This window comes from Mus caroli, unplaced genomic scaffold (genome assembly GCF_978045245.1).
Source record: "Mus caroli unplaced genomic scaffold, Mus_caroli_1 scaffold_14, whole genome shotgun sequence".
Lineage (NCBI taxonomy): Eukaryota > Metazoa > Chordata > Mammalia > Rodentia > Muridae > Mus > Mus caroli.
In genome coordinates, this window is record NW_028227269.1 from 32170172 (window position 1) to 32194550 (window position 24379).

Here is a 24379-nt window from a genome sequence, read left to right on the forward strand (position 1 = left end):
TGCCTGTCATGGGTTCTGAAAACTAAACCCTGGTCCTTGGGAAGAGCAGCAAGTGCTCTGAACACCCCAGCCATCTGTCTAGCATCTACAGTCTTATAAATGGAGGCTGGATGATGTGTCATTCTGGCTTGAAATCAAATTTTACATCCCTGAAGGTAAAAAGTCCCTTTCCAACACTGTACCCTTTCAGTCTTCTCCCCTGGATCTCAGAAGAATGAAAATGGAGGAGAGAGGAAAAAGAAAGATCAGAAAAAAAAAGAGGAAGAAAATCAAAGGAAATAGGATGGGACAATAGCTCAGTGGAAATTTTGAGCGAGAGCAGGAATGTGGTATAAAGTCAAATTGCGAATCAACTACATGATGATTTACTAAGGTCATTGGAAATGTGGGAAAATGGCTGTGTTCATGAGCCCTTGAGGTAAATTATTAGGTAATTTCTCTAACATTAAGTGATATATGCAAATTCCTACTAGATGAGAAACAATCTGAATTATCTCCTGGATGTCTGATGGAAATGTGTCTTCCCTGGGGAAGGATGAAGTAGAGTATCTCAGAGATGGGAAAGGGCAGCTGAGATGGCATTGCAGAGGAGTGAGGTCAGTGGTTGTTACCTTTACAGCAAGCCTGTGCTTACTTTAAAACGCCATCTTCATTTCTTACTCTCCAGATATCTTTTGAACTAAGAGACCTGAATGGCTCATATTCTGACTATTCTCACGCACGGGCATTGGTGTTTCTTATTTTGTCAATTAAGTGTCTCTTATTGGAAACAATGTAAATAAAATCACCTAAATTAGCCTTCTTTTGTCACTGTCGATTTATCAGTATCAATGTTTTCTTCTAAGGATAGTTTTCAGAACTAGAGTATGAGCCAGAATAAGAAAAAAACAAAACAAAACAAAACAAAACAAAATAAAGGAACAGGAAAAAAACTTTAGAAGAGCAAGAAGAGGTGGGAGAAGTTCACTCAATGACACATGTGCCTAACAGAAAGCAGAAGCACTTATGATGAGGAGGAGGCATCAGGCAAACTTGCCTCATTGAACAAAGTCTGTTTCTTTCTTATATCCCTAAAATACAGAAGAGTGTGTGTGAATCTTTCTTGCCACACTGCTCAAGCACATACTTATTTTTACCATTCTCCTGCCTCAAAGAAAATCATCTCCCTTTACAAACTGGCTTAAAAGTTGGGTATACTTGGAGAGCGATATCCGTACTTTTTATTGTTCCTAAATAACACTCCACAGTGTGTTTCTCAAAGCTAGATAATAATAGCAATGTCTTAGTTACTTTTTCTTGCTGTGATCTGACACTACGACAGAGGCAACTTATTAAAGGCAGAGTTTACTTGGAACTTATGGTTGTAAGGGATGTATCAGTGACCATCACAGCAAAGAGCATGGCAGCATCAGACCTGCAGGACACTGAAGCACTAGCTAGGAGCTCACAGCTCATCCCTAAGAACCAGGCTAAGAGAAAGAGCTAACTGGAATAGCATGGACTTTCAAAACTTCATAGCTTGCCCCCAGTGACACACCTCTTCCAACAAGTCCGCATCACCAAATTCTTCCTAAACATTTCCATTGACAGAACACCAAGCATCCTAACACTGGGTCTATAGGGCTGTTCTTATTCAGACCAAAGCAGCAAGATTTACAGTAGGAGACATGAAAGTTGATCTTTTATCTATGTGATGTATTTGATAAGAACATATGGCAAAATTACAAAGACTGTTCCTTCCTTATTTTGACTTTTAGCAAAATAAGAAATCCTACTAAAACTCAAATTATCCAACACAAGAGAATGCTTATAGTGGAGAAAAGATAAAAGTGAGGATTCAAGGAGAAATTTCCACATTTCTTGTATAATTTTACTTCTTATTCTCCTAACCCCTCCCTGCTAGTAGCTCCAATTAGAAAGCTCCGATATCCCTCTTGAAACCCGAGGAAGTGGTTTTCTCAATGGTCACATGATTGGTGAACAGAAGAGAGGATTATAGAGGGATTCATATCATTTTAAAATTCACCACTTTGTGTTTTTCAACTTGTCAGCTCCAAACCACTAGATGGTGGCAGCAATTTTGTAAAAGAATCCCCAAATCCTTATGCACACATATATTTTCTTGATCCTAAAATCAAAAGACACTATGATTATCACATAGGAGGTCCACAAAGTTGGTTGTCACTTACAGAGGGTAGTCTTACAAAAAAATTAAATGAGAGGAGATCGTGTCTCTATACCTCAACTTCTCATATTTTGGGGTTTCACACATAAAAATCAGTATCACTTGTTACATGTTTTTAGAACTTAAAATTATACTCTTTCAAGCTGAATAAATTTAATTTTATGGAAAATTCAGCTCATGGTTTTCCCAGCCTAGTTTCAGTGAAGCTGTTGTCATGGGGCAGCATCACTATATAAAGAATAGAATTGGAAGACCCTGTGATCTAATGTGCTGTGGAGAAGCAAGGGAGATTTCAGGGTCACATTAATGCTATAAGCATGGATTGTGGGAAAGACACACACACACACACACACATACACACACACACACACACTGCACTCTTCTGCTCTGACCTGACTCTTCCCAGGCAATGCCTGTTTGTTATTTTTGCTGTGCAATCAACGGCCAGACTCAGGTCTGAAAACTGTGTCTTCCAAGACTGTCAGTGGAAAGATTTATACATATAAGTAGCTTGTGTCTTCAGAGCAGGGCTGACTCATCCTTGTGGGTTGTGAAGTAGGAAGAAAGGGTTTTTTGGATGTGCCTTGCTTGCTCTTCTTCATTTCCTTGTATGGTTGGCGGGCATAGTTATATTAAGCTACCTAAGAAACCTGATGTGGTCTAAATCAAGAAGAATGGAACAAGAAATTACTGGTAAAATAACTAAGTTTTTTTTTTTTTACATATTTGCAAAGCACTTGTGCAAGTCAATCATTGCAAATATCAGTGACACGATTTGTGCTGTGAATAGATATAAAGCCAAATAAGCACATATTATGGGGGCTTCCTCTTTAAGTCTGAATGTTATTCTTTTGTCTCTACGTCTCACATTTTTTATCTGTTTTTTCATTGTTAGACATGCAGGTTTTGATCCTATCTTTTGGCTATTCTGAATAGTGTTGTGATGAATACTTAAATGCTAATATTTTTATATCCCTTTAAAATTATTTTTGATAATATTCAGAAGACAAATGACTGGATCATATATATGGTAATTTTACTTTCAACTTTTAGAGGACAAAGAAAACTTTTTAAACTACATTGCCAGCCATATACCCCCATCTCTTTTCAAAAATAGTTGGTTCTTATATTTTTGGTTGTGAGCCTAGCCTTTAACGGCTGAGCCATCTCTTCAGCCCCACTTGGTTCTTATATACCATTAATTATCATGAGATATAAGTAGCCTATATAATCTATAGGGGGTGGGTGTGTTCCACCTGTCAAGATAAATGGATGCCCTTCTGCATGTTTATATCATTTTCGTCTTCAGCCGAATGAACAAACTAAGCAAAGATAGGACCACAGGGATGATCCTGCCGCAAAATACACAAAAGAAGCATGTGGCCAGGCAGTGGGCCAATGCTAATCAAAGCATCCAGCACCTGCATACTCTCAGCTGGGGGCTCTGTTCTCAAAAAGAAATCCACAGAAGGCTTGTCAGCACCTTGTTGTGTGTCTTGGGAAAGGACTCTCTAGGAACGTGCCTGAATGTTTCCCACATGCTAAAACCCACTTCTCAACATTTACATAGCTCCAAAGTGCAGCACGGAATCCTTCAGAACCTGGGCTAGGAGGTGGGATAAAACTCATACACTTGCTTTAGCTGAAAGGAGGACCCTTGTGGTACTCAAAGACACTTGTGAAGAAGGGTGCACATGTTAAAAGGAAGGCTACTTTTGTGGCCCATTTCCTAGGAATGAGGTTCGTGGTCTCAGAAGGACCCCATGCTTGAATCACTTTTCTGCTGTGAGCATCTCCAAATTCTTAACATAGTTCTAATGATGAGGGAGTCTCGTGTTTCTCTCTCTCTCTCTCTCTCTCTCTCTCTCTCTCTCTCTCTCTCTCTCTCTCCCTTGTCCAAAAGTTATATAGCCATGCTTCATTCTTTTCCATGCAGAACCAGAAATAAAGATTCTGGTCAAAGGTACATAGTACTCCAGAGCAGTTGGCATGAAAGAGTGGGATATGGATCACGGAGAACTAGAGGAAGAATACAGTCATGTTATATAAGAAAATTGAGTATTGTGCATTGAACTCGAAGCCTGTCATTTTACCTTTCCTAGTCAATATGAAGTTTCACACTTTAAAAGAGCCACTTTGCATAGCTGTTCCATGGATTTTCCTCATTTCTTTTCTTTATTTCAGTTTGAAAGAGCAGCCTAAAAGACATATACATAAACTTGGAACCAATAGAAATACAGTCCAGTGTCAGAGCACAGTGCTGAAGGACTGAGCCTGTACTAATTTTCACTTGTCCCCATGATCAGAATTCACTTCCAGAGTTATGTCTGTCTGACTGTCTGTCTGTCTGTCATTTCTCTACCTTGTCCTACTACCATTCATCCTCCTGCAAACCACAGTTTAAATCCGAGTTTGGGTGATACTTCTACTACTCTTTCTTAAAAGGTTTTTTTTTGTTTTTGTTTTTATCAGACCAACACAGGATTGGTTATATTGCTTGCCAGGCTCTGGACAAAAGGAGGGCTACTTATTCAAAACTTCCTATGAATTTTAAGGCAGCAACAGCATGGACCGTCCTAAGCAAGGGATCTGCATGTCCACAGACCAAAGGGCCCTGAAGCCCAATCATCCATGGCCAGACTATGAAATATAAGCTTTATTTAAGTAGTCCCTGAGGGACTGAGAGGGAAGGGAGAGAGCCTGGCTTTTGCACAGAGCATGGGGCTCTTGCTAGGAGTTGATGAAAACATTGGTTCATTATAACATTGAAGAATGTGACTCCAGTATCACCTACTCAGATCTACCTACTCTCAAGTTCTAAGCTTCCATTCACCTCAAGCCTCCTCTTTGCTGAAGAAGGAAGCTGTTTCTTTGTCATTGCCTCGGTGTCTCTAGAGAACATGAAGTTGCAGTTAGACATTGGATTCTCTTTCACTCACCAACTGGACTATAAAATCCATGTGGCCAGAACCTCCTCTACCCTCTCTTCTTTGTCTTACTCTCCCCGCTCTCCACCCTCTCTTTCCCTCCTGCTTTTCCTAACCTTTGTGCCTTGACAACTGCTCAGCACATAACAAAGCCATTCTTAAGTGCTGAAGACACACAAGAAGTGGTTCCTGTGAACACTCTGTGTGTAAAATGGCAGAAGAAAAAGAAAACAGCACACATGAACACTGAGTTCTCTTTCTAGTGCCAATAGCGTGTACAGAGACATTGGATCAGATCTGGATAAACCTGAGAGGGTTGTCATAGATCATCTAAAGAGTCCTTCTGAGGGATCTGAAATGGCACTTCCTGGGGTCTTCTGATTGACTCTCAATATGAAAGTCACAGTCCTGAGCAGATTGTCTATTAGAGCAGATGAGCATTCCCAAGCTTGTGTTTGGAGGCAGTCGGTTCCTTTACCTTAGTTTCATCCCAGTAACTTTGCTCTCTAATATTTAAATATTTATTTTTCTGTTCCTGAAAGTGTTTGGTCTTGAAAAACCAAAAAAGAAATTATCATCTATTCCATAGTTATATGTAGTTAATAAGCATCTAGTAGATGCCTATAGTGTGAGATGTAAGTAGAGGTTTATTTGAGTTTGTGTATGACATTATTGTCATCAATAGAATATAACCATTCTTTTCAAAAATCACACCCTCACACTCTCATCTCCTGGTTGTCACAGTACAAGAGAAGACAGGGACTCTTAGACATGGCAAAGGTTTCTCAGTGGTGTGGAAATTATGCTTCTATGGGAAATCAGCAAAGCTAAATTTATTTTGTGATCATCCTTAGAACCCACTTTTACCATTATGCATTTCTCTTTTTGATAAACTTCAGGTCAATCTATAGTGGGGGATGTTGACATCTGTGAAGGTAACTGTCTAATAAAAATGTTTGCCTTACCATGTTTGCCAAAGTGGGACTTTGTCATGATGACAATGTCTCATTCATTTTCCTTCCTTGCCAAACTTAAAGCCAAGACATAGTTGGCAAAGCCACATTTAGGAGATAACTTACTCTTAGTTAAAACTGTACTACACAGTCACATTTTCTGAATTTATTTCATTGTTTTAGATCACTGCTCAGTGGTTGAGATAATTTTAAGTACATAGAAAACTTAAGAAGTACAAGATTCTAAGAGTAGGTTCTGAGTTAGGATATCAGATAAGACTATCACAAAGCATAGCAAATATTTCAATAAAATATTTGTACAAATTAAAATAATTATGTTTGTACTTTTATTCCCAATATAACTTCAATGAATTTGACCTAGTTAAAGGTGAAGAACAAATGGAAGACATACTTTGGATGTCAATGGTCTTCTGTAAAGAAGCAGCTGCATTCGTATTCACAGACTGGTGGAGAACATCTTCCTCAAGAGGACCAGGCTGCAAGAACAGGAGGAGAGACCATGGCAGAACGTGAGAACTTCATAGTAAGTAGCACAGAAACAAAGCAAGTGAACAACCTCATCCTCTGCAGCCTGCTCCAAGAACTGATTAGCATTTTGCTGACATCAGGTCCCCAGGTGTAGTTGGTTATATTTTATGTCTTGTATCCATATAATTAAATTCCAAGGAGTTTTTCTATTGGTCTCAAGATTAATGTATAGAAGCCCTGAAGCAGGTGCACATCTGTGTGTCAGTCATTTAAACTCTAAGTTATTTGTATAATTTTCTAGGCTCCTCACAAACCAAATTCCATCATGATGGTATCAGCAGCTAAGGCCATGAACAAACTCTCAGGGAAGTTGTGTCAGATAGAGTGGACAGTCTATTATCTGTATTTCAGCAGTGCTTTTACATTTAATTGTCATAAACGTTAAGTACTTCCTGGTTGAAAGCCGTGAGACATTTGTTCCTTGAACAAAGAAGAAGCAAAAACTATATTAAAGAAGCCAGAGGAAAGAACAGCACAGCTCCGTGTATCTTCGACTTTATTCAAAAAACACACTCATGTCAGCCTCATGCATGGGACAAATTCCTTCTGTGCAAATCTATCATGATCTTCTGGAATTACACCGCTTTTTTTTATGGAGGAATTTTGCAAACATTGCCAGAAACGCAGGAGAGCTTCTGAGAATTTATGAAGCCTCTCTGTCTGATATCACAGATCCTAGACACATGGCTGAGTGTACTGTGAGGTGGAACAGTTGCAAAGAAAATAACCATCTAATTTTGGGGACACAGAAAGCAAGCAAACAATAGCACCAAGACATCAGACCCTAAAAAGCTGTTTTCTTAGAAAATTCAAGTTAATATCCTCAAATAAGATGTGGGCATGGCTAATAAGCACTGTGGCATGTCCAGGAACTGCTGTCACTAGACATACCAAAGAATAAACTCATCCAAGTTTCTTCATCTGGAGGAAGAAATAAAAACCCTAAGTGATTATAAACTTCCACTGCATATGTGAGTGAATCTCACCCCCAGGGTCTCTCTGAGTTGATTATTCTATACTTCAATCACAGGATTGAAAACAATAGCACCTTTCTTCCAGATGCCACGGGATAACAGAGTAGCTCAGGGATATTTATACATGAGTAAATTCACTAAATATAACTTTGTAGAGTGTTTTTCTTAGCTGCCAAAGAAAATGCTTTAAAACATCAAAAGGTCTGAGTGCAACACAGTTTAGTGAGGGGGGAAACACCACTGTACCTAAGTCAATGTCAACGAAAGGTTGTTAAATCTTAAATGCTTGTATTTGGTTAAAATCTTTCTTCTTTCTTTCTTTCTTTCTTTCTTTCTTTCTTTCTTTCTTTCTTTCTTTCTTTCTTTCTTTCTTCCTTCCTTCCTTCCTTCCTTCCTTCCTTCCTTCCTTCCTTCCTTCCTTCCTTCCTTTCTTTCTTTCTTTCTTTCTTTCTTTCTTTCTTTCTTTCTTAAAGCAGGGCTTCATATTGTATCTTTAAGAATATGTTATCCTGGTACCGCCTCTCATCTCAGAGGAATGATTGAATCCTAAGCTGAAATTCCCTTGGAAAATGCGTTCTGAGGGATTAGGTAGTCTTGAGTGAGCCACATTGCTCCTACACAAATTTTCCTTCCATACATGGCTTTCTCAGAACCTAGAGAGAAATAATTTTTCATAGCAATAAAACGTTTCGAAAAACCACTTCATGTTAGAACTTATACACAAGATTGGCACAATTAGTTCTTTCAAAAAACCTTCCTGAGACTTCAGATAGAAATGCTGATAAACAGAACTGTGTTGGATAGGGAGAGAAAACTAGAGGCAGATTACAAATAAATGTAAAAGCCCAGCTTCTGCAACTGGAGCACCCTGAGGTCTGTGGGCTTGTTTTTAAGTCCTGGGTAATATAGAAAGTATATGTGGTTCAGCATGTTGAGTATGAAAACACAAACACATATAAAACCACAATTTGGAGTCTTCAGTTAGAATCCATGAAGTTGTACCTACTTGTAAAAGCAACTCGAGAATTAAGGAAATTAAATTGATCATTTAAGCCTCTCAAACTATTTCCTCGCATGTTTTAGGTGAATGTCATTTGAGGGTTTAACCTTCAGTAAATTGCACCAATTTGTTTCATTTTGAATATGCTCGCACGGACAGGGCTGGATTCAGAGTGTGTGCACAATGTGGGCTCTTTATTTTCACCCAGTAGCTCTGCAGAGACGGCAATGGGCAGGACTCTCTCCATTGGCAAGGAAGCAAGCAGCATTTAGGGCTGTTTTCCTAAAATTAAAACCTTGTATGGAGGGACCACAGAATTGAGTTGTGTTCTTTAGAGAATTTGTTGACTCAATCATTCAGAATTATGGGTACTAAAACCATCTGATTGAAGCATCCACTTGATAAATATTTATGAATATTGGTCATTATTAGTAATCTAATAACTAAGTAATGAAATAATACTAAGTAAATAGTAATTTTTAATAAATTTGGAGCCAACGTGAGAATATAAAGTAAAGCTATGTTAAGTAGTTTGACCAAGAAGATGTAGCCAAAAATATTAGCTATTGAGACTGATCAGAATTAGTAAAAAAGATAAAAAAGAAATCTAACCAAACAGACCACTTCTGCATACAAATGTTTCAGAAAGATAAAACAGATCCAGGTGTAAGCATTCTTACACACCTATCACGGTTCCTGTCAAACAAGATCATTAAATAAAGCTAATTTTCATAAAGTTATTAAGATAAATTATATAATTTGACTACAACTCCTGGGTACACAATGCTAGTTATCATCTTTATTATGTGTAAGATATAATCATAACTATTCCTTACATGAACTTAGGCTCGGTGATAGAGAAACTTACGTTTCTACAACTTGGACATAAAATTGAGGTATTGTGTAGAAAAAGCTAAGGCGTTTGTTCAGTTTCGCCTGCCTGTCACATGATTTCAAAGGACTGCGACTGTTTTAAGACACCAGCTACAGACAATTAGCTAGTGAGCAAGGGAGACTTAGAGGCCATGGACCTGAGCTGTGCTCAGGAATGTCTGAAGGAATATGGGAAGGGCTGGACAGAGGAGAGGGAAATGATGCAATTATAGCTTAATTAAAAATAAATTGATAAAGAAATTTTAAAATGTTTTAAAAGCAATAGCAGGAATACAAATAGAATGCGAGTTTTAAAAGTACGGCAATTAAGCTTTAGCCCAATTTGGGGCAAATGAAATCTACACAGTGGGAAACATCAAAGTCACAAACATTGATTTAGGTGAATACTTGTTAATATGTCTAAAAATGTTTTAAATTTTAATATTCTGGTTCGTGACTTGGAATTATTCTAGATATGTGGTATATTTGATGATATATTTATAAATTATCTCTGTGTTTATTTATTATCAATTATTTGATTGAATTTTTTTTTTTTGATGTATGACCTTAGTAAAACTCAGTCTGGCCCTGGATTCATGAGCCTTCTACATTAGTCTCCCTCCCTTGGCATTATAGGTGTGTGCTACCATACTCAGATCTAAATTTATTTTCAAAATCTTTTGTAGGTAATTTTAGCTTTTAGAGACTTTTAAAGATTATTCAGAATTTTTATAATATGGAAGACTTCATCCAGGTTCTCCTCATGTTGACTAGTTACATAAAATCTATTTATATTTCTACTTTGTTCCCTATACTACTCTTCATATAAAGAGATATAATTGGTTTTTTTTTACCAACTTTTCAAGTAAATTTTAAATTTTCACAGATTTTAGTCAAGTTGTAGTTAACATTAACCTTGATAAACTTAATTAAACAGACATTAATAAAAATATTTGAATAGATTTGTTGTATACACAATCATATATAATACTAAGATATTTCTCATTCATCTTTAGTCTGTATGGTGTTTTTGTTACCTCACTGTACTGTCTAATCCTCCCACTGTAGTTTTGAGATAAAGAGTGAGAATACTGAGCACTTGTCATTTCAGAAAAATGTTTTTATATTCAGTCATTGAAACACAATTTTTAAAAAGTTTATATCTATTAAACATCGTACAATTGTAAATAAAATACACTAATCTCCTAAAAATTCTCTTTTATAAAATATAATTCTTTATAATGGTACAAATGAATAGGCTATAGTTATAAACAATGATAGAAGGGACTCTCACAAACATGATTATTTAGAAAAGGCATTCTATAATATATATGTATACACACACACACAACATTTCCTCTTCATAAAGTTTATAAATTGGGAATTAAAATATGGTGTTAGAAATTCTAAAATCAGTTACTTTTGCAAAGGAGAGAAGAGAGTGGGTCTGGATCATTACGAACTTAGATTATCTTGGACCTATTCATGTGATGTCCTTGTGATACTTCATTGAATTGTTCATATTTGTGCAGACTTCTGCATGTGTATTGTATTTTACTCTTTAAAACTTCCTCCAGAAACTTAACAGGAGAAAAGCTCTCTGATATAGGCAAGCAGGGACACAGACTGACTCTTCAGACCATGTCTGTTCCATTGTGCAATGATGTTCCTAAAAAACACGGTGAGAATGTCATGCTGCAACAATGTTATGCTCTTAGATACAGATCATAAGTTCATTGGCAAAGAAAACTGAATGTTTGCCTACAACAGTCAAACAACTCAGATGAGATCCAAAAAGTATTTGGTTGTAAGGATCAAAGGGATTATGGAAGAATGTGATGGCCAAGACCAAGAAGACAAGGGAGGCAAATCAGGACACACACTTGACCTTCCATGCTGATGAACAATTTATTATCAATTCCCCTGTGAGGAGGGATTGATACTTAAAACCCTCTCTCTCATCTAAATAATTGCCCAAGAATGACTGCAATTAGTTGTATATGTTTAATTTGATTGCATAAGTAAATCTGGTTATAATTTTATCCATACTGTGAATTATGAGTCAGTTATTTTAAAAATAGCCATTGTTATTAGTTTGAAGTCACTCATAGTTTTCACCTAATAGAGTTGGAGGGGTCGGAATCAGAGTGGATTCTGTTGACAATCAAGTCAATAGACGGGCAGGCTTAACTCTAGTGTGCTTAACTCTCACCTCTGAGTGGATAATCGAGGGTGAAATCAATACAGCACTAAAGAAACATCTCTGAACAACAGCAGACCCCATCAAGTCTTGTAGGAATGATGGTAGGACCAGGGTGGAAAGGAGAAACTGTGGCTATTCAGTTATTGATGCTAAGAGTATTCCTCAACATTACAGGAAGCAACAGTGGACTGGACTGAGATTAGTGGTGGCTAGTTTTTAATGTGTATTCTAAGTTTTGATCTACATATTTTATTTTTTTTTTGGTGAGTTTTTGCTATGTAGCCTCAAACTTGTAACCCTCTGCTTCCTGATTCCAGAGTTGACAGGCACTAAGCACCATCCATAGCTTCCTTTGAATTCTATTGAAGAGATTTGTTTTCCATGTCACATCAGTGATAGGCTGGTGGTATTCACCAAGTGAACAGCTTCATTTGGCTAGAGATGAGATCTGTGATAAATGTTCACCATGGTCTGTTTCAACCTGTCCCTGTGATGCCACTGAGCTCAGAGTGGAGTAGAGCTCCCCACAGCTGGTTTTCATAGTCCATCAGGAGATGTATAGGTTGTAGCATCACTGAGGAAGGTACTCGTTCACTGACAACATGAGCCAAGTTGCTCCTAAAGATGCTGTCCCCAGCAACTGAGCTTCTAACGCCTCCAAGTCTCACTTTAGTGATTTCATCTCTTGTTTTTATTGCAGTCACTGTTTTACTCCATGGTATAGGCATATCCACTAAAACCTTTCATATTCTTCACAGATATCCAATTGTGATGATAGTCTATTTCTCTTGCATAGCTATGTTGTTTGTTTTATTCTTCTCAACTTGGCCTTCCTACCATCAGAAACAAAACTAGAACATCCATTCAGAGTCACTTGCAAAATTCTAGGGAGCCCCACTGTCTTCATGTATGCTTTCCTATTATATAACATATCTTCTCCTTAGATACTAACTTGTCAAAGCCGTACTTTTGTATCCAAGGTCAAGGTTAAATTAAGCTCTTCTGTAAAATATTCCATCCTGCAGATAAAATAAATATCCCTGCATTGCATCCCTAGGATCTTTGATAACATTCTCATTACTCTTCTCTCATTAGTATTTCTGCTCACACAATAGATGTCTAATAAAAGGCAACAAATTAATGGACAGATAAGAGCATTCCATGATGTTTGGTTCCTTACAAAAATGCTTTCTTTTATTGGTAACTAAAATCCATGACGTGTTTAAGCTCACAACCCATATTTCTTTTAGCTTTATCTGAAAAACCCAGACAGAAATAACTCAGATGATTTGCAAGTAGTCTTGAGTTATCTGGACCGCAGAGCATTTCCTGAAGCAGATGGTTCAACTTCTCATACTGATCACTGAATATAAGAAACCAGTCTCACAGGGCATATCTATATTGGAAAGAATCTTCAAATAATGTTTTTTCCAAAACAATTTTATTCACTTTAGATTATCCGCATGACTACTTTTGGAGTACAGACAGGTACAAAATCTAAAAGAAGAGCATGATGGGAAATGTCACTCTGGCACGTCATACACTTTTTCTCATCCTCTACTCACGAATTGCAACTATTTAGGACTTGTAAGCATTCCCAGATTCACACCAATTCCCCAGTGGACTAAGCCTCAGTCATACATAATCTAAAAGATGAAAAAAGATGGCAAAACAATGTCTTCATGTAAAAAGCCAATGCAAACAACCCCCCCCCCTCAGTGAACAACTTGGACATCAATATCTCAAGGTTTCACCTTTGGGGTGGTTGTCAACACCCACTAGGAATCAGTTAAAGATGTCTATTTTTTTTCAGTGTCTTAGACCTCCCCATCCCCCAATTCATCTTTAAAAACAAAGGCAATCTCCACATTTAGCCACTGTGTGTGAAATCCCAGCCAAAGGGGAATGCAGCTGGATATAGTTTAGAAGAGACAGTAGTTATTTAGAAAAAAAAAAAAGAGGAGGAGGAATGGACAAGGAAGTGAGTGAAGAAGAAGGATGGATGGAAGGCAGTGAGCAAGGAAGGGAGAAAGAAAGGAAGAAGAAATTGAAAACAAAGTAGAAATCCAGAGCTAATGAGCAAGGGCAGTCTAGAGCCTCCAGCATCATCTCAAGAGCTTCTCTAGTTCTGAAAATATGGGTTTGCGTTTTTAAAAAAAAGTCCTCTCTTTCTCATGAGCTTGGTCCCACTATTTATTCTTGTATGTTCTGTGGCATTTGTAAGGTCCTGTTCTCACCTCATGACCCGAGCTTCTCACACTGCATATCCTCTTCTTTCCTTTGCTCAGTAGAATGTTTGTTTTTAGATTGGATTCCATAGGGATGAGAAATCCCTAAAGCTTTTCTCACCTCTAGGGAAGATTTCTTTCAGGGGAAGCAGCCTGAGGTGCTGCTAATTGGCTTTGTAGAACAGTAGTTGAAAGTGGCCTTAGAGAAATTGAGTATGTTTGCCAGCCAGCTCCAATACAGATGATTGAAATTAAAGTCTCCAAGGAGTATCACTGTTCCTGCCTCTAAATCTAAAAATGAGGTGGCTGTTCCCAGAGTTGTACCTGATGCTTTTCAAATCGATTTTTTTCTCATGTAGGTGTTTAATTTCTCATAAATTCCAACCTGGTGTTTTTAAGGGCTTCAGTTAAAAATATCTACCATGATTTGATTAGACTGATGACCCTCAGTTCTATAACGAAGCCAAGAAAAAGGATAAGTGAAAAGAGAGACTTCCAATAGGATTTCAAAAATCAGCCTCCTCCAGGAATTTCTTATACCATACTCAAATTAGTTTTAATCTAATAGCATATTATTTGACTGACCTTGTGCAAATTTCTTAAAAGAAAAGTTAGATATTTTGCTACGTGTATTTTTTTCATGCTGAAAGTATTTAAAAAGAAGAAAAGCCTGTTTGAGGTGTAATGTTTAAGTAGCATTTTCTTAAACAGTGATTTTTGGTACCCATTTTTGTCTACAAGTTTATGCAGCTAATGGTTTCAGCTGAACCTACAATTCCTTGTGGTTATATCACTTATTAGTTTGCTTATAATAAGATAGAAGAAGAAGAAAAGAAGAAGAAGAAGAAGAAGAAGAAGAAGAAGAAGAAGAAGAAGAAGAAGAAGAAGAAGAAGAAGAAGAAGAAGAAGAAGAAGAGGAAGAATTGTTTTGTTTTGCTGTTTTGACAAGGCCTGGCCAAGAACAGCAAGAAGGAATAGCATTTTAAAAGCTGGCAATATATTTCTGAACTCTAATCCTCTACACATGAATAAATACATCTGACGAAGTGCAGAGTCCCTCACAAAGGCCCTCTTGACCCTTCTAATTTGAGCTCAATTGCATGCTCATGGTTGGGAAGCTAGTTGGTTCTGTCAGTGTTTTAAGCTCCAGCTTCACTTCATTGTGTTATTTGTAACAGTGAAATCCCAGATAATAAGTCATAATTGCTCTATTAATCACTTGCAAGGGGACTTGGAGGGAAATTGGGATTTTTTAAATTGCAGTAATTGGCATCTGAAAGATGTCGTTTTTATTTTCTTATCCAGAGATTACCACATAAAACTGCAGTGGAAATTGCATGTAAGTTCTTCAGTTAAATGGTGAGGTATACTCAATATGCCTTATATATTATTTTTTTCTGCAGAAATGAAATTTAATACTTCACTGTAGTCACAATGACCTTTGACCTGCCAAAAAGCATTGAAGGCAGGCCTTGGATTATAAATTATATTGTCAATGAAAGTGAGAACTCTTTGTTTCTTGGGTTGTTTCAAGTATTACATTTTCATTTCCTCTTTCCAAATGAATTATAATGTACAACACACTTGTGCTTTTCTTCCATTTTTCATTTAAAAAAATCCTTCTTTCTTTTTGCTTTGTTCTTCTAGGTGTAGAGAGATCCACTGCAACGAAATTTACCTTTCATTGTTCAATATACCAACTTCATTTGTCATTCCTTTAGTATCCCATGGGAAAGCTATATCTATGACTATGTCCCTAGAATTTTTAGTAGGAAAAAACTGAAATAATTAGACTAAACTACCCTTTCCCTTTCTTTAGATTAGGATAAACAAATTTTAGACTTTGCTTAAGCAATTGAAGATGGCCAACCAAAGGAGACAAGATCTTAGCTAGTATATTATAATGACAAGATAAAACTTACTAAAAGACATCCAAAGAATTCAAATCGGTTAAATAATCACTATAGCACCTAAATAATTTCAGTCATCACTTCCTGACTTTTATTTATCAGCCATCTCTACAGCCATGTAGACAGATTAAGAGTGGCGAATAATGCTCTTATCTATAACGGTGTATCAGAGCCTAGTTTTCTTTAAAGTAAAAGATCTTTGGAGAGATTACACCATCTTCACCAGAGATGCAATTTTAAAACTGAGAATTTGGTTATATACAGAGATTATCAATAGTAAAGAGACCCATTTGAATGGGTGTGCTGAGAGAGCCACTAAATCTGTTCATCTGTGGGGTCACAGTGCACAGCTCATTCTGTTTTTTTGGCAACACCATTCTGAGACCTATCAAAGTCGTTAAGATTACACAAGTGGAGCCAGTCATGGTGGTGCACACCTTTAATCCCAGCACTCAGGAGGCAGAGGCAGGCGGATTTCTGAGTTCAAGGCCAGCCTGGTCTACAGAGTGAGTTCCAGGACAACCAGGGCTATTCAGAGAAACCCTGTCTCAAACAACAACAACAACAACAACAACATCAAAAAAACAAAACAAAACAAACCAACAAAAAAAACCCCAAAACCAAAACAACAACAACAAAAAGATTACACAAGTGATTAAAGAGCATGCATGATTGTTCCAAAAAACACTATTCAGTGGGCAAGCAGTCTAAGCTAACCATCCCCCAAATAAATACAACATTTTTGATACTCCTTTGTTGCTACCTCCAAAAAATCTCCCATTGTGTTTGACACCATTAGTTTATAACAATCACAAAAGGCTATATTTTAGACCTTTGATCCTGTGAATGAAGGGTGATTTGAAAGAGCAGCCTATTGTTGATGATACTTATTATGTCCTTAGAGCCTCCTAGCTAATGCACTTTCTAAAATTACACAACAAACAGCGTTAGGCACTTTGTCAGTCCTGCAATTATTTTTTTCAAATTAAAAAAAAAGATATGTACTTATGCAATAAATATGGTAAAGTAATTGTGTTGAAGCACTTTAGACTCATGTGGTAAGTCCAGCAGTGAAATTTATGCATTCAGTGTATGAGGGAAAAGCACAATATTTCATAAATACATATACAATATCATAAGTTTTTGTTAAATGACATAAAGCAAAGGTTTCAAGAACGGTTCTATGTATTGGACTATTTACTGGATGATAGTAATCAATATATACAAGCATTGAAATAGTTGCTGAGTTGCAATGAATTGACGTAAAATCTTGTCCTGACTTTGACACAAATGTCCAAGGGAATAAATAAGAAGCCTGCATAGTGATTAGCAGTTTGTGCTGTATGTTAGATTTGTGATGGAGACCTTTGACCTTTTAGATTCAAGTTCAGGTCTTAGATCTCCTGCACTCCAGCTGTATGGCAATTGTGGGAAAGATTCCTTATCACTCTCAAGAAGATAGGATAAAAAAAAAACTTAAGGATGCTGTTTAAATGGCTTTATTTTTCTGACTTAGCAACCCTACAGGAAATCTCCGAAACTTCTAGAAGTTTGATTTCATATTAAATGATTCAATATCCATTTGATTGGGTCAGTAGACAAAACAGTCTTCTTTCCAAGGGATTTCATTGCTCAGTTTTCGGCTGTGTAAATAATTTGATTGAAAGGAATGCAATGTGGATACTCTACCTGGAAAGAGAGTGTAGCATGTCAGTCAAAGCACAGAAAATTTTTGTGCCTCTATCCTTCATGGTGAGAGCTACAGAGAACAATTTACTTTCATAGATTAAATGATAAACTTTAAAAATACACATGCATATAAGTTTGTCATTTACTCCTTCTGTTCGCTACTGTTAATTTTTACCTCATTTCCTAGAAGGGCATTTATGCAGGCTTCCGATGCATCACAAATAGCTGTCAGATCATGTCCTCCTTCAAGAGCCAATGCCACACGTCCATTAGCCAATGTCATCAGTTGCTTTGTCAGATGACCAAAGCCTACCATAATAAAAACAGAACATTTCAAAGTGTTACATAAGGAAGGAAGCATGTTACTAGTATGTAACAGTGACTGAACGTTTATTCTGTTAGGGCGACTTCTTAGGATTTTCTAGTGCTACTTCATTTAACACCCAGATTATGATGTCAGTGTTGCATACCAGGGCACTAATGCCCAAGATCCCACGGATAAAAAACATCATGGGACTTGCACTGTTTCACCTGTCTCTTCACCAATAGACATCAAAGGCTCACTTAACAGGATGTGTGCCCATCAGATCCAAGCCTTGAAGAAGCTGTTAATGTGAAGTGGTGGTACAGCGCTTGATTAGGATGTCTGTGGCTCTACATTCCCTTCCCCAGATTCCACATGCACATGAGCACGCACAGACACACAGACACTGGCACGAGCACAGACACACACAGACACATGCACGCACGCACGCACACATACACACTCACACACACAGACTAATGCTAATGAGGTAAACTATCCCATCTGTCTGCCACGTGCTTCTTGTCTTCATGATTAATCTTTATAGTAAAAGGAAAGTTTCTAGCAGTACTTCATTACTGTTACATATGGCTCAACTTTTATAGTCTTTTATTATAAAATATTTGATAAATGCAAAAATGTATAAATGGCATCTATACATTAGTAGGCTACAGATGATTTGATAACAATTTCACTTGTTTTTCAAGAAAAGTGTTGTTGGCACTTCTGGTGAAACCCTGAGCATGCCATTTTCCAACAGCATTCGTTCCCCTCAGGTGTCAGGAGTCTGAATTAGCTTTTATTTTTGAAGAAGACCATAATATTTATTAGATATACAGGAATGTATTTAGCTTTTCAAATTCTATTGTTTAATTTGCTTGCGTTTGAACCATACACAAACAGCTCCATTTATTTGCAGCTGGCTCTCTCTATGCATCGTGTTTCTCAACTATGTTGATACATGACACTATAGTTCTTTGCTGTCTAATAGACCAATTTCTTTCACGGAAGAGATGGATTACTGGCATGTCCATTTTTCTTCCTATAGATATTTGTTATTGTTGCCACAAAACTTTTAGTTTTTAGTTGCTGTTATTGCAAACGATGCTGCCAGGAATATCCTTATGAAAGTCTTCTGGCGCACATATGTAAGAATGGAATGAAGTTGTGAGTTAAAATCTGTTAAGCAATCCCAGATTATTTCCAAAGGCCTATTACCAGCCCCCCACACTTAGATGCGGTCATGAGAATTGCAGATCTGCCACATCCTTGCCAACTCTTGGGAGACCTTTCTAAAAGGGTGGATGGACCAGGCCTCATTATTATGGCTTTGTTCTCTATTAGGGAGGAGCTATCCAGTTCTAGTTGGAGTTGGAGTTATCATTTAAACAGCTGTGGAATTTTATTTAATCCTCGACAGGACTGGGCTTTTCCTTTCTTCCTACAATTTGGAAATATTGTGTGTTAGAATGCCTTCATGAGTATTTCTAATATTAAGACATCTTTGCACTTATGCCATAAAGTAAGATGGCTTCTGATATATTAGTTCTTTGTATGACCTTAACAAGTAATCTAACTAATTTTCCTAGGAAGTTTGACTCGTGTTCATGAATGGGAATAATGTTTAGTTTCCCTTTCTTGTGTTGGTTATGATGAGTTGTGATAGAGCTAAAGTCCTGTCTTTGTTATCTGATCTAGAATGCTAGGCAGGTAGTTTTTCAAAAGTCTTGTAGGCTTGAACTCTCTGTGGCGAAGGCTTTTGACTATTGATTTAATTTTTGGAGGATTATAGGACTCCTCATGCTATCTGTGTCTTCTTCAATTACATTTTCTTGCAAATTTCTTCTATTATTTGTATGTTCAAGTTTACTTTAAAAATATATATTTTTATCTTTTATCATTTTCCAACTCCAATGGGATGTATGCATATCTTGTCACCGATATCTGTTAAATGCTTCATATTTTCCAATCTCTTTCTGTGGGATATTTTCTCTTTTTACATAGATTTTTTTTCCTTCATAACTATTTTGCCACCTTTATCTTTTCAAAAATTTCAAGTCTGTTTAGAACCTTTAACTTGAAGTGTTTAATCTCAGCAGTTCTATTTGTTCATATTTCATAATTCCAAACTATTTTCATAGTCTCTTGTTCCTTGCTTGTGCCTTTTATGACTGCATATTCTCTCCAGCATATTTTATTTGCTACATCTGAAATTTAAACCCTTTAAGTTTAGTTGGCTCTTCGGTTTTTGTATCAATTTATCTCTATAGCTCCTTGAATTTGTCTATTTCTGTTGTGTTTCCTTCTGTTTTTATTTTTCATCTCTTGAGCTCATATACATACAGTCTTATAGATGAGACATTTTTGACGTCTGGTGCAATGGACTGAGTGTCACCATACTAGCTCTTTCCTCTTGTTGATATTTTGGTATCCTAATTACCTTGGGCAGGGTGGAATTCAGCTGGTGGTATCAGCAGGTGGCATTAGCAGGTGGGCTTCTTGGTAATTAGGCAAAAACCTCAAACTTTAAAACACTGGAATCCAAAGTGTGCTCTAACAATTTTTGTTGTTTTATTTGTTTGTTTTATTGTTGTTATTTTTCCTGGCACTTGAGGCTACTAGAAGTTGTGAGTATGGGACCCTTCCCCAGAACCTATCCATGCTGGCTTTGTGCTATTGGCTTGGCAAACTGATTAAAAAATCAGTTGCCATTTTAAGCCAACATTCTATTTTACTTTATCGTCTCAAACTTAACTAAGACACCTGGGTTGAAATCCACATCTGTCCTTCAAGTCCAGTAGAGTGTAAGTGTGCGTTCTTCTGCTCAATGCTTGAGATCCTGTCATCTAGGATCCATTTTACTATCATGGATTGCAGAGCTGATTTAGGGTTTTGATTTGGCATATTTATCATAAACATCTACTGAAAGGCCTGATCACACTCACCCGGAAGTTACTTCATTTTTCACTTCTTCCCTTTCTCTTTCCTTCCACTTCTTTTTCCTCTTTTGGCAATGATAAATCAAATAGCCTTGTCTTTTTCTTTTTCTTTCTTTCTTTTTTTTTCCAGCAGCAGTTTTTCTCTTACATGCCCTGTCCTTTTGAGCTGGCCTTCTGTTGTTCTTGGTCTTGAGTCATATCCCTACCCATTATAGGTTCACACTCTTGATTGTTCTAGCATGCAAGAAGCATGCTCTGAAAAGTGAAGATTTGGGGATGGATATTCTAAAAAGACCAACATTTTGCCAAATTGGGACTTTCTCATTCTATATGTTTTTAACTCCTCATATACAAACCTGTCCAACTGCAGAAATAATTGCATAATAAATGCATAAAAATAAAAGTTGTTTCTGTTTGACACTTTATTTTATGTTTTCTTACCATAAAGAAGAAATACTTACTTTTAAACCAAATACATTTTTAAAAATTAACAAAATTTATTTTTCAGAATAGTCTGAAAGTTACCAAGAAATTGAGAGACAGTAACTGATATTCCTATCCTTTCCCTATCCTTTTATTAACTGATTTCCTATCCTTTTATTACTAGTTTACATTGGCATTTTACATTCAGTATAATTTCTAATTGAATAATGATGCATTACTGTGAACCGAAGTCGATGGTCATGCTTCCTACTTTGTGTGAAGCATGTCATATGTTCCCCGTCATAGTCATGCAAGAAAAAGTTACACTTGCCCGAAGGTCCCCACATGCTCCACCTCTTTGACCTTCCTTTCCGAAAGTTCAACTCACTAATCAACGGTCTTCTAGCTCTTCAGTTTTGCCACCGACTTGACGCTTGCCTGAACTGGAAGAACTTTCGTTTATTGTATTATTACTCTTTCTGAAACAGACAACACCTGGTTTCCCATCCTTGGACGCATACAGCTCATCATATTGGAAACACTCAGATTGATCTGCACATATCAAAGCCTAGACACTTGGAAGAGCAAATGTGCACAGAAGCTCAGGCTTTAAGGCATGCCTGGAGTGTTTTCCAGTCTGACACCTGTACTTCTCTAATGTATTACAGTCTTATATGTATGCATAAAAAGAAATTCCCAGAAACTAGTTGGCAGAGGAGAGCAAGACCCGATGGAATGGTCAAGTAGTAAGAACATGAACTTAAGCAAAAGCTGCTTCCATTTTAGGACAAAATCATAACAAACTATATCATCTAGAAGCTTAGAATGAATTGAAATACTCTATCACCTACCGTACAGATTTTCAGTTGTGGCCTAGCATTTGCTCTCAGCTATGAGCCATATGACATGGCTTCCTGGCTACCTCTGTAAAGCACTGGAATACTAAGCACTTAACTACAGTTTGGATGCAAATCAAAACAGTCACTTCATAAATGTCCCATATTCTTATATAGTTGGCAAAATTATTTTTAAGAGTACAGGATAAACAAGTCAAAATGGCAGTCTAGCTTTTCAGTGTCTCTTACTTCCTGTGGAACAGTTGATTATTTCACATAGGACACTTAAGAATGAGAATGATAGAATGAGAAAGATGGCTCAGCCATTATATGCTAGGCTCACAACCAAGATACAAGAATGAGAATGATGCCTGTGGCCTGTACCTTGTTACCCGAGGAGTGGCAAAGGATGGTAGAAGCACAGTGCTTAGAAATATTCTCTGCCTCGGTCAACATTAACAACACATAGTAATTCATTTCATTGTAGAAAAACTTTTAAAATATCCTAGACATGGTCACAGTTAGTGGTATTGTTGAGTATTCTAAACAGCGTCTTCTGTAACTTAACCAGGTCTTTGTTACCATTTTCAAAATAGACTTTTTTTAAAAACCCATTCAAGTCCATATAGTATATATTTCATTCTGAATGCTCATAGAAGTTGAGAATTCAGTGATAAAACTCCTGCTGAGCAAGTCAAATCACATGTATTTTGTTCAAACAGAGACAGAGAAATCTGATTTAAGCTCAGTTTTACCTTTGAGAATATAAGAAAAGTCCCATAAAATGCCAAATTTAGATGGGATAGTAAAAAGCCAGAGGAAACAGTGGAATGAAGCTAATCTTTGATCTCTGTCCAAATTCCTCTTTCTTTTACCTACAGGCTTTGTTTCCACTTACATGCTGCCCATGTGATCCCTGGAGTCAGAGATGGAGGCAGCTGAGCTTGGGTGCTTATGCATGAACAAATCAGCAGGCACAGCACAGAAATGAAATTCGTACTAACTCTCTGTCTAATCTAAGCCAGTAATTCAAGAAGAATCTCTCCGTCTTAATATCCCAAGTTCTTCTGTGTCCATTTCTCCTGTACAGGTATGAGACATCAAAATGCCAGCTGAACAGTGACCAGTGCCAAGACATCACTTTCAGGACAGGAAAGCTTTAATAGAATTCAGGCCTGTGCATATGAATATGTATCTGTTTGATTAGAAGCTAGGCCTTAATAACTATCCACGTGACTTTTGTGTCACCATGTTACTTCTAGATTCACCAATGATACAAGGGCTTTTCTCACTTTCTCACTTTTCAGAGCCATTTAGAGCTGAAACTGTATCTTAAAAGTCCTTCCTTGAGGAAAAGGGAGTACCCTGCATGGAGAGGGCTGGTGGGTTGAGTACTCAGATGTAGAAATTGGACAATATAACAAGGTATAGTGGGATCAAGTAAGCAAGGGCTACAGAGGTGAATTGGAATCCCACGATTAACCTGTTGTATTGGAAGAACTACAGAATTGAGGGAGAAACAACCAGAAGAGCAGGCCCAGATATTGATACCCCTGACTGTAACTAGCAAAGGCAGCTCCCTGAGACTGGCATTCATGAATATTGAATTCAATGAGAAAGATGAACTGTGAGTGTGTGTGTGTGTGTGTGTGTGTGTGTGTGTGCTTGTGTGTATGTGTGCTTGTGTGTGTGTGTGTGTGTGTGTGTATGTATGCATCTTTTCCAAGAGAGATTGGACACTACTTCTTTGGAGGTCCTCTTGTAGATAAAGGCATGACTAAAGTATTTAAAAAATACTATGCTATATTCTACACTATATCACTAGACTGTATATAATATAGACTGCATGTACCCTGGCTGATGTTTTTTAGAAAGGATTAACATAGTATGAAATTATAACTGCCAGAGTGAATGTAGTCTGAAACAAATCATTTCTCATAATAACCAGACACAGCTGGCTCAGTTGCTGTTCGCATCATTGACAGAATACCTGACAGGAGCACATTAAGAGAAGAAGGATTTATTCTGGTTCATGGTTCAGGAGCACAGTCCATCACAGCCGTAGAGGCAGAGTGGTAGGAGAGTGTCCCACAGAAACACGAGGCAGCTGTTTATGTGTGTAGGCTGTCAGGAAGCAAATAGCTCCTGCCGCAAGGCTAGCTGACCTATGACCCTTTAGCTCTGCCCCCATTGCCCTTTGTCTGACAGCTAGGGCCCATGTCCAAAAGGTTCTACAACCTCCCCAATCAATGTCATAAACCAGAAACCAGGTATTCAAACACAAGAAGCTGTGAGAAAGACTTCTCACTCAGTCTACAACAACTTAACTGGAAAACTACAGAAACCCAGCCATGACTGCTGAAGGGATTTGGAGAAGTACTTTTAA

The 24379-nt window shown here is 37.3% G+C and overlaps 1 protein-coding gene across 1 annotated transcript in view; it reads right to left on the minus strand.

The window, feature by feature from the left end:
- The window catches only part of LOC147001218 (histone deacetylase 5-like), a 148667-nt gene that overhangs the window by 31871 nt on the left and 92417 nt on the right, over window positions 1-24379 (minus strand). The window contains exons 3-4 of the mRNA XM_085830304.1: window positions 17667-17800; window positions 6478-6562 (exon numbers count right to left, since the gene is read on the minus strand). Coding sequence (XP_085686430.1) covers window positions 6478-6562; window positions 17667-17800 — 219 coding nt within the window. The remainder of the gene's footprint in view (window positions 1-6477; window positions 6563-17666; window positions 17801-24379) is intronic.